Below are 16,473 nucleotides of genomic sequence, written 5' to 3' on the forward strand. Positions count from 1 at the left end.
CTAACTCCCTATCGACACTGCAGAGAGCCAGTCCCTTTGGCTCTTCTGAAAGATAAGATACCGCTAATGACATTGACAGAGGACATGCAATTTTGAAAAAAAAGTTGGGGTGAGTCACTCCCTGTCTTTAGGAATGGAACCACTGAGGGTTGGAAGGCCCCACACAGGTCCTGACGCCTGGCAGCCTGTGATGAGTCCTATTTCTACCACTTACTGCAGTATGACCATGGGCATAGGCAGGCTCCCTGTGCCTCAGTTTACTCACTTGGAAAACAGAGATGACAAAAATAGTACACCCCTCATAGGGTTTGGGTGAGTATTAAATGAGCAGAGCACATAGTAAGTAGGCCCATCAAATGTTTATTATTTTCAAATATTATGATTTAGGGTGCAATCTCAGCCTCAGGTGGTGGCATTTTGCCCCCGCGGCAACTAAACGGGCAGCAGGCTGCAAGCATCTGGCACACTGCCACGACATTGACTCCTCTTTAGGAAATTAGAAACCGTCTGTTTCGCCTTCTGCCACGGTCTTTTATTGTCCTGGGCAGACTGAAAAATGGGAAGCCAATGACCATCATCTCAAACACAGGGGCATGGCTCCTAAATGTTGGAAAAGCTGACCTGAACCAATAGGAAAAAAAAAAAATGCATTCAATATCTTGGGTCAAAAACTGGAGAACTAACCCACAATTACACTCATTCTACAAAGATCTCAAGGCAACTAAATGGAGACAAGATGTCTTTTTAACAAATGGTGCTGGAGCAACTGGATAGTGATAAGGAGAAAAAACAAAAATGGACCTCAACCCTTCCCTTACTCCATTACAAAAGTCACCTCAAAAATGGATGATAAACCTATATGTAAAGGTGAAACTATTAAAAACCTAGGGGAAAAAAGCAAAAGAAAATCTTTGCGACATTGGGTCATACCAAGACTCCTTAAAAAGTACATAAAAAGCATAAACTAGAAGAGAAAAAATTGATCAAGATTAAATACTGTTGCTCTTTGAAAGACACGGTTAAAACGACAACAACAACAAAAAAGGCTACCTACCGACTGTAAAACATATAACTGATTTCACATTATTTAAGGAACTCTTAACAATTTAATTAAAAGAAGACAGGTCACTATAAGCTAACTAACTTGGATGTAAATTAAATAAATAAAAATAAAAAATAAAAAGAAGAAGACAGGTAACCCCATTTAAAAATTGGGTGAGGGGAGCCTGGGTGTTTTGGTCGGTTGGGCAGCTGGCTTCAGCTCAGGTCATGATCTCACGGTGCGGGAGTTCGAGCCCTACATGGGGCTCTGTGCTGACAGCTCAGAGCCTGAAGCCTGCTTCGGATTCTGTGTCTCCCTCTCTCTCTACCCCTCCCCTGCTCACACTCTGTCTTTCTGTCTCTCAAAAATAAATAAACATTAAAAAATTTTTGAATAAAAAAAAATGGGCAAAACATTTGAACAGACTTTTCACAAAAGAAGTTGTAAGAATGGGCAAAGAAGCACATGAATGATGTTCAACACCACTAGACATCAGAGAAAAGCAAATTCAAACCACAATGAGACATCATCACATATGCACTAAAATAGCTCATGTTAGAAAGACTGACAATACCAAGTTTGGGCAAGGATGAGGAAAATGGAAACCCTCATGTACTACTGGTGAGAATGAAAATGGCATGGCCATCCTGTACAGCTGTATCTTATAAAGTTGCACATACATTTACCCCATGACCTAGCAATTCTGGTCCTGGGTATTTACCCAGGAAATGAAAGCATATGTCCACATTAAAGCATATATGTAGGGGCGCCTGGGTGGCTCAGTCGGTTAAGCGTCCGACTTCGGCCCAGGTCATGATCTCGCGGTCCGTGAGTTCGAGCCCTGCGTCAGGCTCTGTGCTGACAGCTCAGAGCCTGGAGCCTGCTTCGGATTCTGTGTCTCCCTCTCTCTCTGCCCCTCCCCTGCTCATGCTCTGTCTCTCTCTGTCTCAAAAATAAATAAACATAAAAAAAAAAAAAGCATACATGTGAATGTTCACAGCAGCATTACTTACTCATAATAGCCAAAACCAGAAGCAACAAAATATGTCCATTAACTGGTGAACAGATATATCACAAACAAATTGTGATAATATGCTTACCATGGAATACTATTTAGCAAGTAAATAAACGATTAACAAAAGCAACAAAATAGAAGAATCTCAAGTGAAAGAAAAATTGAAACCATAGTGACAGAACGCAGGTTAGTGCTTGCCCAGAGCAAGAGAGAGGAGAAGGTTTCAAATACAGAGGCTCAAGAAAACTTTAAGGGTGAGGGAACTTTCTATGGATTCTGATGTTGATTCTGATACAACTACCACAATTTTCAAGCTGGTGAATTTAATAATTTTTTTTTTTACATTTATTCATTTTTGAGAGACAAAGAGAGACAGAGCACAAGCAGGGGAGGGGCAGAGAGAGAGGAAGACACATAATCTGAAGCCGGCTCCAGGCTCCAAGCTCAGCACAGAGCCCGACGCAGGGCTCGAACTCACAAACCGCGAGATCGTGACCTGAGATGAAGTTGGACGCTTAACCGACTGAGCCACCCAGGCACCCCTCAAGCTGGTGAATTTAAAACAAATGAGCAAAGAACCTTGTTTCTGTAAGTTCTACAGGCACATGAAAAGAATATGTGGTCTCTACTTGTAAAGTATAAAATGTACACGCATATACACACTTGATTGCTGATAATGCAAATTCTTTCTTGAGTATTCAATCATACTAGGTCTTAAAGAGTCACACTGTTTCAAAAAATGCACAGGCAGCATCTTTAGCTACCTTTTGGAAGGTTACAAACTAGATGAGGTCTAGAAAATTATTAAAATACATGTGTCTGGGTGGCTTAGTAGGTTAAACATCTGACTATGGCTCAGTTTGTGATCTCAAAGTTCGTGAGTTCAAGTCCCATGCAAAGCTCTGCTTTGATGGTGCAGAACCTGCTTAGGATTCTCTCTCTCTGCTCCCCTCTCCCACTTATTCTCTCTCTCTCTCTCTACCTCTCTCTGTCTTTCAAAATGAAAAATCAAATGAAAACTTTAAGAAAAAACTTTTTTGAGAGGAAGAGAGAGCACACGAGCAGGGGAGGGGCAGAGAGAGGGAGGGAGGGAGGAAGGGGGGGGAGAGAGAGAGAGAGAGAGAGAGAGAGAGAGAGAGAGAGAGAGAGAATCTTAAGCAGAGCCTGTCTCAGGGCATGATCTCACCATGACATTGTGACCTGAACGGAAATCAAGTCAGAGGCTTAACTGACGAAGCCACCCAGGCGCCCCTAAAACCTTGTTATACAGATACAAACACATGTTTTGAAAACTCTGAACTCACAGTTTTAATTACTTGATCCCACTCCAAAAGCAAACAGAAACAAAACTAGCTGGCGGTTCTGGGTTGAGGTTCTGGCTGCTGCGGACACAGCCAGGGACTCACCTCTGCGGTTCCGTCCTTGAAGCTCTCGCTGTAAGTGCTGTCGGGGGTGCTGCGCTGGTCTTCCTTGAGGTAGGTGCTATGGCTGGCCATGGAGGGCACACCATACTGGGTCTGTTCAAAGATAAGCACACGTTGCTCCTCGCCATCTCCCCGGGGACAGTGCACGGGTGGGGCCATGAACACGGGCGTGAAATCTTCAGCTTTCACCACCGTGATTCCGGACACCGGGATGATGGCCGGGCTCTCGGAGATGTTTGTGCTGTACTGTTCCCGTTTCGAATTCTCCAGGTGGTCTTGATTTAGGGAAAGGTTTACTGGAACAGTCTTTAGGACCTGCACTCGGTTTTCTCCTCCAGTCAGATTACTCTGGGCTTCGCTGGTGCCAAGGCAGTTTCTGCATGTTTAAACCCCCCCACCCCCCCCCAACATAACAGAATTAGAAAGATCACCACTTTGCGACTCCTAATAAAATAACGGGGGCCAGCAACAACCAGTGGATGTTAATGCCATTAGGGAAAAAGCTGATGGTGAACTTTACAAGGGAATGCAGTGGATCTTCGCATGACTAGAGGTAGGACAGTTGTTCCCGGAACCATGCAAATTACCCCGCCTATAAAGTGCAGTTGGGAAAAGGGGAAGAAAAAAAAAAAAAAGTTGACCCTGAATTTTGGCAAGCCTTAGATCTAACTCTGTATTTCTCTCAGGAAATGCAGAAGGATGGAAGAATAACTTAAACAAAATCAAAAGGAAACAATCATACAAACAGAATGTAACACATCTTACTGACCTGGTTTCTTCAATAAGTTAGAGGCATGAAAAAAAGAAAGGAGGGTGGGAAGCTTGCTCTAGAGTAAGAGATTTGAAAGACATAACAATCAAACAGGATGAGTAGATCTTGTTTGGATCCTGATTTGAAAAGCCAAAGAGGCGTTTTGAGACAATGGGATCTTTGAGGCAATTGACTATGGACCTCAAGTGAGGTGATTATTAAGGAAGTACTGTTCATTTAGTTACGATAATGATTGTGAGATTATGTAATAAAAGTCCTTTTTATTTAGAGATATAAATGAGAAGTAGCTAGAGATGAAATGACATGATGTCAGGAACTTATTTCAAAGACTACTGCAATAAAAAAAGAGAGAGAGAGAAAGAGAAAAGGTAGACATGAAGCAGGTGTAACCAAAAACTACCACTGCTGAACCTGGAGAATGGGGTGGGTATTTGGGGGTTCATTATACTGTCCTCTTTACTCCTGGATATGTTTGAAAACTTTCAAAAGAAAAAGTTATAAAATAGTTGTTTTTAGGGGCACCTGGGTGGCTCAGTCAGTTGAGCGTCCGTCCGGCTTCAGCTCAGGTCATGATCTCACGGTTTGTGAGTTCAAGCCCCATGTTGGGCTCCGTGCTGACATCTTGGAGCCCGGAGCCTGTTTCGGATCCTGTGTCTCCCTCTCTCTGTGCTCCTCCCCTGCTCATGCTCTGTCTCTCTCTCTCTCTCTCTCTCTCTCTCTCTCAAAACTAAATAAACACTAAAAAAAATTTTTTTTTAAGGTGGGGGTGGGACAATAACTTGAAGGGGGGCAGTGGGAAGAATATATTTCACTGTTCTGTGGGCTAACCTCCTTGCAGGAAAGACAAAAGGCAATGAGAATTTATCATTAAAATATTTTCACTAAATGGAGAAACAACACGAGCTCATTGATACCCTTAGCACTGAATTACTTTTGGAGCTTCAGAGAGTGGCATCACTGGGCTTATGTAAAACAAGCTCTCTCAGATCTCAGACCTCCTGACTGGTACAAAGAGAAAGGAAAGGATTTGGAAAATTAGTTCTCACCAGGCTAGGATAAAATACTTTCCATTTATACTACAGAATTCTGGGAGAGAGCAGAAGCAAAGAGAAATTCGTCAATGGAAGAGTATTGTGGATAGCACAGTGATTTTACTAGCAAAGTCCCTGTGGTCAGTAAAATTTGGGGCACCTCTCATTTATAGATTATTCTGAATGATATGGAGGAAAAAAAATACATATTTTGTATGGAGCCCTATCTCCAATGTCTGTGTTTTGTTTTGTTTTGTTTTGTTTTGTTTTTAACTAGCGTGTGTGTGTGTATGAGTGTGTGTGTGCTTTAAATTAGTTAGCCCACTAGTGTGGGCTAACTGGCATCTCTCATAGAGAGAGAACTATTTGAATAAAATTGCTTCTTCCCAGAATTGACCTCTCCTGGCCCCTCTGAGCTTGCCTAGCTCTCCAGCAGGACTGTGCATTTTTGGCTTTGATTTCTCAGACAAAACCTCAAAGTGAATGAAGCTTGAGGAAAGAATGGCTCCGACATGAATAAAGACACCAGAAAAGTACCTAAACTTTTCTGAGTCTGTCACAAATCTGTAGAAATCATTCCAGAAAGTAATTCTTTAAAGAATAAAATTGCAAGGCTACATTCTGGCTTTGACCTGCTTTCATGGTCAGAGCAATACAGTGAATCTGCATATAAGACATGGTGAAATTTACAAATTACGTTTAATCTGAGTCCAATTAGCTAGATGATGCCAAACCCAGACCACGCGTTTATGTCAGCATTTCCTAATACTCCATTGTTTAGAATATTGCATGGAATGTTAACAGATGGTCCTCAAAGACAGGAGTCTGTGATAAAATCAGTATTCAAAAAAACAAAAAACAAAAACAAAAACTGCCGTAACAAACCCAGCCTGGGTGGGTCACAAACATCATGAACACAGAAAAGGCTCCCAGGCATTCCTTCGCCTGTTTCATTATAACCCGGAATTTCCCAAACTAATTTTACCCCAGACTCTTTTGTGGAGGATTAACTAGTAATACATGTGGATAACGTCCTGTGAGTTGGATGTACAAGGGCTGGTTGGTCTACACTGATTAGCTACCAAAGCAAGTGTCCAGTTTCTACTCTTCTGGACTTTTATAAGCACACACCTACTGCCTTCGCCAACAGATTCAAAGCTAACCAACTCCTCTGCGCTTAGAGTCCATTTCAAGCTAAATTTGTTAATTCTCTAATCCACGCAAGACACATGAATCCCAAACAAGAGACACAAGTCAAAATATTTGGGGCATTCTTATAAGCCAACACAAGCGAACTATAGAGTCGTATACATCTATATTGTAAATAAATATAAATAAACCTATATTATAAACTATAAACCTAGTTGAACCATCGATATTACCACACGATGAGGAAATAATAGACACAGCATCATCCTAGAATGTGTAACTGCCTCTGCAGAACAGCGGTAGTTTTAGAAGCTAGAGAACTTCAGAAAGACATCCAAAAAATGGCTGATTATAGCAAAGTAAGAATTATCGTGAGCTACTGGCTCACCCGCAATAGAATTTAAAGTTGAACCAAATATTGCAATAGGAGGAAAAAAACGCAAGACTACAAACGGTACATTAAATATGTGTTTTAAAAAATCTGGGTCATGCCAGACTTTCAGTTATTTTTCCAAGTACCAACTTCTATATACAGACAGTTATAATGACACCATGCAAGCACCTGGCACCTTAATTCCTGAATATGCTGCAGATCAAATGATATCCTTCCAAATTACATTCGACCTGAAGTCTACGAGGTCATAATTAGTCTACACAAGGTAGTTTTGTCTGTACCCCACTGCCAGTTTTTTTGAAGCTGCTCCACCGAAATCACAAAATAACCATGAAAATACGATGTTGTTCTAAAAGATGCTGTAACGACAAATGGTCTCTTCTGTCTATTATGACGCAGACGGAGCACATATTTTAGACATGTTTTTCCCTGACCCTTCTATGAATACTGGTATACGATTTAGCAGACTGCACCTGCTTGGCTTAATAAATACCGGCTAACGGGAGGAAAAGTCACAAGATCTGAAGAGTATCAGGCTCCTTCTCCCTGTCATCACTGCTACCAACAAGGGTCCCAAGACAGCATCAGAAGATTCCTTTAAAACCGCACATCAGATGCAGACAGCCTTAACCTTTGCTAAGGGTGTACTTTGGAGGTGATACACAGCCCAGGGCTGCTGGCTGGTGGGGTGGTTCCTGCTGCCATTCGTGTCATAAGCAGATCCCATCAAGGCCAGGTAAGATCTGGATATATGAGCTAGCAGGGGATTTCATTTCTCCTGACTTCATATTTCCATATGAGAGAATCACCAGGAGCGCGTGGGTGGCTCAGTTGGTCGGGCCGTTGACTTTGGCTCAGGTCATGATCTCACTGTTCTTGAGTTTGAGCCCTGCATCAGGCTCTGTGCTGACAGCTCAGAGCCTGGAGCCTGCTTTGGATTCTGTGTGCGTGTGTGTGTGTGTGTGTGTGTGTGTGTGTGTGTGTGCGCGCACGCGCAAGTGCACCCCTCCCCCACTCACTCTCTCTGTCTCCCAAAAAGATAAATAAATGTTAAAATTTTTTTTTTTTTTTTTAGGAAGAAACACCAAAGGAAAAGCACTGCGGTTTCTCCCCTATTCCTCTGCAGGAAAGGGATATATCTGATTAATGAGTTTGGGAGAAGTAGCTGAGTAAGGTGGTTCAGTCCCTTCTGGTTTCCTCTTTATGTTTGGCTCATCCCAGCCATACAGAGAGGACTCCAGTCACCCCTGCCATACCACAGTGGCCTGTCCCTTCAGGGAGGCTTGCAGTCCTGCCTGAGACTAGGTGAATAGACATACCTAAGTCAGGATTGACATGTTACAAGCCGAGATTCAAAAATGGCATTCTCTGTTGGCTTAATCAGAAAGAAAACTGATTTTTTTTTTCCTTTTCAATTTCAATCTGTCTGTGTCTTGTGTTTCAATCGGTTCTTAATTCAGGATCGCAGGAAAAGGGGTGTCATATAATGATCTCCTAACATCTGTCCTGCCCCTGCCCCCTCACAGTATGTGCTGCCATGCCTGGTTCTCTGCCAACCGCCTCCTGGAGTGAGAAACAGCCCAGTCTCCTTCCTCTCCCCCTCATCAAAAGCAATCTCCATGGGGCTCACTCCCTCAAGGGCTTGATCATAATTACCCAGCCATGGGATCGATCACAAGAGCTGACCCCGGCAGTACGCTATCTTGCCAGCATTTCACCTCTAACTCGGGATATCCAGGCTTCCAGGAAGGGGGTACATCAAGAACCTGCTGATGACCCTTTGGATGCAATTTGTGGTCCCTACTGAGAGATCCAGTTTTGGTCAAGACTCTTCAAAGACAGAGAGAAGAGGCTAAACTTTTTGGTCCCATCTTCCCTTAAGAACAAAAATTATAGCTGAATACTACGGTTTTCAAAAACACTGAAAAAGAGTTATTTGGGGAGCCAGGCATATCCCTTTATATAATACCATACCTTTTATCCGGCTCTTCCTGGCTGTCACTTGCTTTGCTCACAGATAGCAGCCTCTTGTCTCGAGGAACCTAGAAATATCACCAACCATCAGTGAGATTCACATAGATGCAATTGTGACCTATGTGCAGAGCTAGAGACCAGCAGAAGCAAAGAAATGAGGTGGAATGTTCTCCGGGAAGAGGTGGCAAATTTGCTACAGGCAGGTGATGGTTAAAGGCGAGTAGCCCGAGTGGCAATGACAATGCATCAGACACACAGGGGTGATGATAAACAGAAGGCCATAATGATCATGATTCTGCTACGCACTGCTGACAGGGGCAATTCTGCCTGCACCCGACCACCGCCCAAGCCCGCCCCACCTTGGAAGTGAATGAGGGGAAAGGAACACCATGTGTGGATGGGGAATCCAGACGCTGAAGCAGACAGAAATCATCACGCGTTAACAACAAGCATCCTGTTGAACAACAGGGGCTGACCCGCCACTCTGATGAGGGACTTTGGGTGCTGACACGGAGGACAGCAAACCAGACGTGGGGCTACACTATCTAGTGGGAGAGCAGCATCTAATATACCTGGGCCAGCCTTTAACCACCATCCCCATAGAGTTTGTAGCTTTGCTTCCAAATTCTTCTTCTAATGCACTTTTAGTGCTGTCTTTGCAACTACAATGCCAGCACATTACCTGAAAGGTTATTGAAAAGTACTACTAGAGAAAAGAAACTCCTGCCGGCTGCATTTCTGACCACCATCCAATCACCCTACTGCAGCACGGGTCATTCACATATCTCTGCCATAGTTTCCAAACATATGAATAGTGGGTTTAGATTTGGTGGGTTGGTTGGATGAATGTTTTGTTTGTTTATATATTTTGTTTTGTTTTGTTTTGCTACATCTCCATATCTTCGTGCTAGCCAAACACCTTTGCACTCAAATGCAGCCCTCACTATTTTGACATAAAAGAGCTTTTATGAGAAGCATCCCTCTTCTGGGTTCTTCTAGAAATTCTTACAGTTTCCACTCACCTGGATACGTACGCAAGCCAGTCAGATGGATGAAGGAGACAGCATAGCAAGGTGGCTACCAGTCAAGACACAGACCTGTCTGGGTTCGAATCTCAGCTCTATCAGTAACTAAGCTCTGCCTCACTTTCCCCATCGGTAAACCATGCTCAATGGCAGTACTATAACTCAGAGCGTTTTTCAGGAAAATTAAATGAGTTAATTTTTTTCAAAGTACTTGGAGTATCTAATATTTTATAATATTTGTTAAATAAAAATAAGCCAATTTTAAGTCTTCTGTTCACGTGCCAGTGTTGAGGGTCTACAGTATACATTGTAGATAGAAATGAGGTGAATGAGGGGCAACTGGGTGGCTCAGCTGGTCAACCGTCCAACTTCGGCTTAGGTCATGATCTCGTGGTTGGTGCATTTGAGCCCTGCATAGGGCTGTCTGCTATCAGCACAGAGCCTGCTTCCAATCCTCTGTCCCCTTCTTTTTCTGCCCTCCCCCTGTTCGTTCACACTCTTTCAAAAATAAATAAATATTTAAAAAAAAAAAAAAGAAGGAATGAGGTGAATGAAACATAGCTCCTATTAACAACTGAGGATGACAGATAACATAAAAACATAAACGTTCAAGCAACATTATTCACAATAGCCAAAAGCTAGAAACAACCCAAATGTCCATCTAAATAAACAAAATGTGGTATATACATAAAATGGATTATTATTCAGCCTTAAAAAGAAAGGAAATTCTGAGACATGCTCTAATATGAGTCTTGAAGACATTTATGCTAAATCCCATGTGACTCAAATCCACCCACTTTCCTCTGGACGCTTGCCTCCTGGTTCAGCCTCCAACATCTCTTCCCTAGGCTGCTGCATCAGCCTGCCAAATGGTCTCTCTTCTCCGTCACTCAGTCCCAGCAAATCCATTCTGGATCCATTAAGAAGATCCAGACTGGCCTTTAAAATGCAAGTCTCGGGGCGCCTGGGTGGCGCAGTCGGTTAAGCGTCCGACTTCAGCCAGGTCACGATCTCGCAGTCCGTGAGTTCGAGCCCCGCGTCGGGCTCTGGGCTGATGGCTCAGAGCCTGGAGCCTGTTTCCGATTCTGTGTCTCCCTCTCTCTCTGCCCCTCCCCCGTTCATGCTCTGTCTCTCTCTGTCCCAAAAATAAATAAACGTTTAAAAAAAAAAATTTTAAATGCAAGTCTAGGGGCACCTGGGTGGCTCAGTCGGTTGAGTGTCTGGCTCTTGATTTCGGCTCAGGTCATGATCTCACGGGTTCATGAGTCCGAACCCCGCATCAGGCTCTGCGCTGAGGGTGTGGAGCCGGCTTGGGATTCTCTCTCTTCCTCTCTCTCTCTCTTTCTCCAAATGAATAAATAAACTTAAAAAAAAAAAAATGCAAGTCTAATCCCACTATGTTCTTACTTAAAATTCTCCAATGCTTCCAATTACTCTTGAGAACATGGCTGCAAAAAACATTCCACCTCAGTTTTGGGTGGCCCCATCACTGCCATGTATATAGTCACACTGTATGTCAAACATGCAATGCTCCTTCTTTCAGCAGAGCCATCAAAGTCCTCTCTGCCTTTGGATACCCTTTCTACCTCCATATTTATCATCATTGTTGGATGGTCACAGCTAGTGAAAATTTGTTGGATGGATGGATGGATGGATGGATGGATGGATGGATGGACGGACAGATGATATGCAGATGGACGGATGGATAAATAGATGGCTATATAAATGGACAAACAAGCCAGTCAACAGACTGGTTTCCAGCACTCTACAGTCAACAGAACAGTTAGGAACCAGCTAGCCAAAGAAGCTATTTTCATAGAGCTGGAATCAGATAAATATGAACCACCAGCTCCTTCAGGGGAGAATGAAGATAAAGTGAGTCAAACCACTTTTAAAATTAACTAACTAATGGAATCTGTTATGTTTTTCTGTCATGCCTGAAATTCATCAAAAGTTCACACTTGACTTTGGAGCTGCTATTGATAAGTAGCTTGAACTGGATATAAAACTAGGCTAATATTTGAGCCCATAAATTTTGAGAATTCTAGCAATTTGGTTATTTTTTTTATTTTTTTAATGTTTATTTATTTTTGAGAGAGAGAGAGAGTGTGTGAGCAGGGGAGGGGCAGAGAGAGGAGACAGAATCTGAAACAGACTCCAGGCTCTGAGCTGTCAGCACAGAGCCCAATGCGGGGCTTGAACCCACAAACTGTGAGATCATGACCTGAGCTGAATCCAGATGCTTAACCAACTGAGCCACTCAGGTGTCCTGCAATTTGGTTATTTTTAATAAATCCCATCTAATAAGCTTTGAATGGATTTTTAAAAATTTGAACCCATGTTTAAATGGGGTTCAAAAAAAGGCAATTTCTGGGGCACCTAGTTGGCTCAGTCAGTTACACATCTGACTTCTGCTCAGGTCATGATCTTATGGTTCATGAGTTCAAGCCCCACAGCAGGGTCTGCACTGACAGCTCAGAGCCTGAAGCCTGCTTCAGATCAGTGTCTCCCTCTCTCTCTGCCTCTCCCCTGCTCTCACTCTGTCTCTGTCTCTCTCTCTCTCTCAAAAATAAAATTAACATTAAAAAAAAAAAGGCAATTTCTAGTGGTGGACAGTGTTATGAACTGAATGAATGGTTTCCCCTCAAAGTTTATGTGTTGAAGCCCTAACTCTCAATGTGACTATATTTGGAGACAGGCTTTGCAGGAGGTAATTAAGGTTAAATGAGGCCATAACAGCGGGGCCCTAGACCAATAAGACTGATGTCCTTATAAGAAAAAGAAGAGACCACAAAGAAATACACACACACAGAGAAAAGGCCATATGAGGACACAGCCAGAAGGCAGCCATCTGCAAGTCAGGAAGGAAGAGAGGCCTCACCGGAAATCAAGCCTGCCAGCCCCTTGATCTTGGACTTCCAGCCCCCGGAACTGAGAAAATAAGTTTCTGCTGTTTAAGCTACACAGTCTGTGGAATTCTGTTATGGCAGCCCCTCAGACTAATACAGACAGTGTAACAGAATGGATATTAGGAAATTTACAGGATTGTCTTCTGACCTTGAATAAATCCCACTTAGTTGCTTGAAGTATAAAATATAAAACCTGATGGGCTTCACTGCAGTGATCCTATGGTGACAGTTTAAAAATGTACAGGAAAAGACTTTGAAATGTGTGAACTATTATACCAAGATATGCCTTTGCAGTTTCCAAGGACAGGGATCACCATTTCTTGAGTGCCTGCTGGGTATCACACACTCCTGTCTGTGACAAAGCCCACTACTGTCCCCTGAGGGGTGATGCGGTCCAACCTTAGCAATGAGGAAAAATGGTGTATTTTACAAAAAGACTCTATTAGCACTTCCAAAGCAGTATAAAAAAAATCTATCAAATTTAAGTGATAAAACGGCAGCAATTGTAACAATAATTTAACTTCCCACAGCTTACAACTCAAAAAATAGAATCTCTTTTTTTCATTAATATTTTACTTTATACAGAAAGAAGGTCTATCCTCAAAGTAGATTTAACTCTGTTTTAACTTTAATACCAGCATATATAAGTTGTGAATGTCAGAGATTTCAGGCCTGAAAATGACCACTTGGACACAGTTTTGGGAAACAAGACTAATTCTTCAACGTTTAAAATGTTTCAAGCAAAAACATAATCCAAGCTTGTGTGACATAAAGGGAGCCATGTAACTCTACTTGTCCACACAGTCTCCGAAACCATTTTATTTCAAAGTTTTATATCCTAGGGGTGCCTGGGTCGCTGAGTCAGTTGAGCGTCCGACTTCAGCTCAGGTCATGATCTCGTGGTTCGTGAGTTTGAGCCCCGCGCCAGGCTCTGTGCTGACAGCTCAGAGTCTGGAACCTGCTTCGGATTCTGTGTCTCCTTCTCTCTCTCTACCCCTCCCCCGCTTGCACATGCACTCTCTCTCAAAAATAAATAAAAACATTTAAAAAATGTTTATATCCTAAATTAATAAATTAATCAGGAAAAATGTTAACTCAGTAGAGTTATAGACTTGACAACAAATTGAGTTTTATGTAAACTCCTTACTCTGCATCTCAACATATTTACAAACAGCAATGTTTCAACTTTCCTTTAAATATTAAGAATATGCAAGAGGAGAGGTAAATAGGTACCACATTTACTAATAATTATCCTCTGAACCTATGGGAAATAAAATACATTGCTTTTATAAATTACTATTTGGTTTTTTTTTTTTTTTAATTTTTTTTTTTTCAACATTTATTTATTTTTGGGACAGAGAGAGACAGAGCATGAACGGGGGAGGGGCAGAGAGAGAGGGAGACACAGAATCGGAAACAGGCTCCAGGCTCCGAGCCATCAGCCCAGAGCCCGACGCGGGGCTCGAACTCATGGACCGTGAGATCGTGACCTGGCTGAAGTCGGACGCTTAACCGACTGCGCCACCCAGGCGCCCCACTAATTATTTGGTTTTGAGGTATATTTCTCTTTTCATTAATACAAAGGAATTGCCATCTAATAGAGCTATCTGAAATGACGCCCACCACAAAGGGATGGAATAAAATCTATTTGTAAAAAATTAGAACAATATATTAATTCAAGACATTTCTTAAAATAGTTCTTCAATGTCTTACCAAACTATCAACATATTAACTTAATATAGTTATAAAAGGAAGCTGTAACGACCCAAGTGATTACATCAGGGTCACTCTTCATGGTGGGAGATCTTTGGAGAGTGAGAACTCTGGTTTAGGACAGAGAAAGGAAACAACACAATGTGCAAAAGTGGAGAGCTGGAAGGCCACAGAGAGCAAGAAACAGGGGGGAAAAGAGGAAGAGATTAAAGCTAACTAAAAGGAAAATTGTTCCTCTTGGGTGATCTCATGATGGGAGGGGGCAGGGGCGGGGATTCAGTTCTTGTTCAAAAATAAAGCATTCACTGTGCCCGACTAGCAACATAAACACAGCCATTGTCACCTTTGTGCCAATTCCCAGCCTAAACAAGACCGGTGTTTACAATCAAAGCTGGCAGTAAATCTTCTCATTCAGTAAATACTTGTTGATTTTTTACACTTCACCAGCGCTAAGGGAACTGGTCATCCCTTCCTAAGAAATAGACCACTGTTTCCTGTTTGGTTTCCTGAAATAGTCCTATTTTGAAGGTGTTACACGGCAGGTATTTTTGTAAGGTAAGTGAATTACATTCCTTTTGTTTCAAGGATTTTTCTAAATAAATATTTAGTGCCCATCAAAACACATGGAAACAAGGGTTATAACAAAAGTGGGTTTTGGAATTGCTGCAAAAGCACTCATTGGAATATTCCTTTCATAAAACTAAAATTATCAATAAATCTAGAAACTCCAAATGGGCATTAAGGAGGGCACTTTCTGGGATGAGCACTGGGTGTCATATGTAAGAGATGAATCACTGAAGCAAAGACCACGCTGTATGTTAACTAACTTGAACTTAAAAAGAAAATGTTTCTATTATTTTTAAAAAATGAGAAATCTAAAAGCAACCTAAAGGCCCCAAAACTGAGTGATGACTAAATTACAGTATAGCACTCAATGCAATTTTTTTTAAGTAATCTCTATGCCCAGCATGGGGCTTGAACTAACAACCCTGAGATCGAGTCACTTGCTCTACAGACTGGGCCAGCCAGGCGCCCCTGTCATCTTTTTATTGACCAAAAATCATAAAGTGAAAATGGCAGCAAGGAAGTATCTGCAATATGGTATGAAGTAGGAGTTACATGCATGTGAACAGAGGACACAGAAGTAATTATCCCCAACTGAAAACTTCCTGCGGGTGGGTGGTGAAGTTCTGCTCCAGCGATGGGAAAGCAGGGACGCAAGGAGAACAGAACAGGCTGAGTTCCAATGTGACCTCGGAACTAGTAAGTTCTCTCCACTCCTCCCATCAACCGGGGGGGGGGGAGGCGGTGGGGAAGGGGCGGGCGGTTCTCTGGGGACCTGAAGAGGAGCAGGCGGGGCTGCGGGGTCTACCTTGTAGTAGTCATACAGCAGACCCAGGGCAGCAGCACTGTCCTCGTCACCATTAATGCTCATCATCGCCTTGGTGGCTGCCGTCAGGGGATTCTCCAAATACGACTTCCAGGCTTCATCTTCACTGGTGTAGGCTCTTCGGGTATTGAACGGAGGGTCGCTGGGCATGGGCACTAGGGCCACCAGTCGTTTTGTACTTGAAAGCAAGAGAAATGTGAGGTTCATTATCAGAGAAATGATCCCTTTTCCACCAAATTTACATACATTACATGGTTAATTTGCACTCCCCCAGAGTGGAGAAGGGCAGGTTAACACCAAAGCCACATTGCATTTATAAAGCCCCTAGGCCCCTGAGAAGTAATAATGGTCTTTACAAGGTTGTATGAGGATTGTTAAGTTGAGCCTCTTCGCACTTGGGCTTTTCATCTTCTGGCATTCTAGGAGCCAAATCATTTTTATTTGATTGCTCTTTATTAAGGAATATTAGAATGCATGTGACTCTGAGAGGAAGCAAGTTTCATTTAAATCTCTGAGTTCTAATTATAAATAGATATGTGCAATGCATTAAATGCAATCAATACATTAACGATTATTAAAAACTTTTATCTAGTTGAATCTACATTTGAAATGGTTTGCACCAATTTGACAATAAA

General features: G+C 42.4%; 1 protein-coding gene across 4 annotated transcripts in view; it reads right to left on the bottom strand.

Moving 5' to 3' along the window:
* Nucleotides 1-16,473, bottom strand: part of GRHL2 (grainyhead like transcription factor 2) — a 176,253-nt gene that overhangs the window by 107,701 nt on the left and 52,079 nt on the right. For all 4 annotated transcript variants that reach the window (XM_086695141.1, XM_086695139.1, XM_086695138.1 and 1 more), the window contains exons 2-4: nt 15,821-16,016; nt 8,802-8,869; nt 3,464-3,857 (exon numbers count right to left, since the gene is read on the bottom strand). In XM_086695141.1, coding sequence (XP_086551267.1) covers nt 3,464-3,857; nt 8,802-8,869; nt 15,821-15,988 — 630 coding nt within the window. In that variant the 5' untranslated portion in view covers nt 15,989-16,016. The remainder of the gene's footprint in view (nt 1-3,463; nt 3,858-8,801; nt 8,870-15,820; nt 16,017-16,473) is intronic.

This window comes from Puma concolor, chromosome F2 (genome assembly GCF_028749965.1).
Source record: "Puma concolor isolate L17-30 chromosome F2, mPumCon1.1.hap2, whole genome shotgun sequence".
Lineage (NCBI taxonomy): Eukaryota > Metazoa > Chordata > Mammalia > Carnivora > Felidae > Puma > Puma concolor.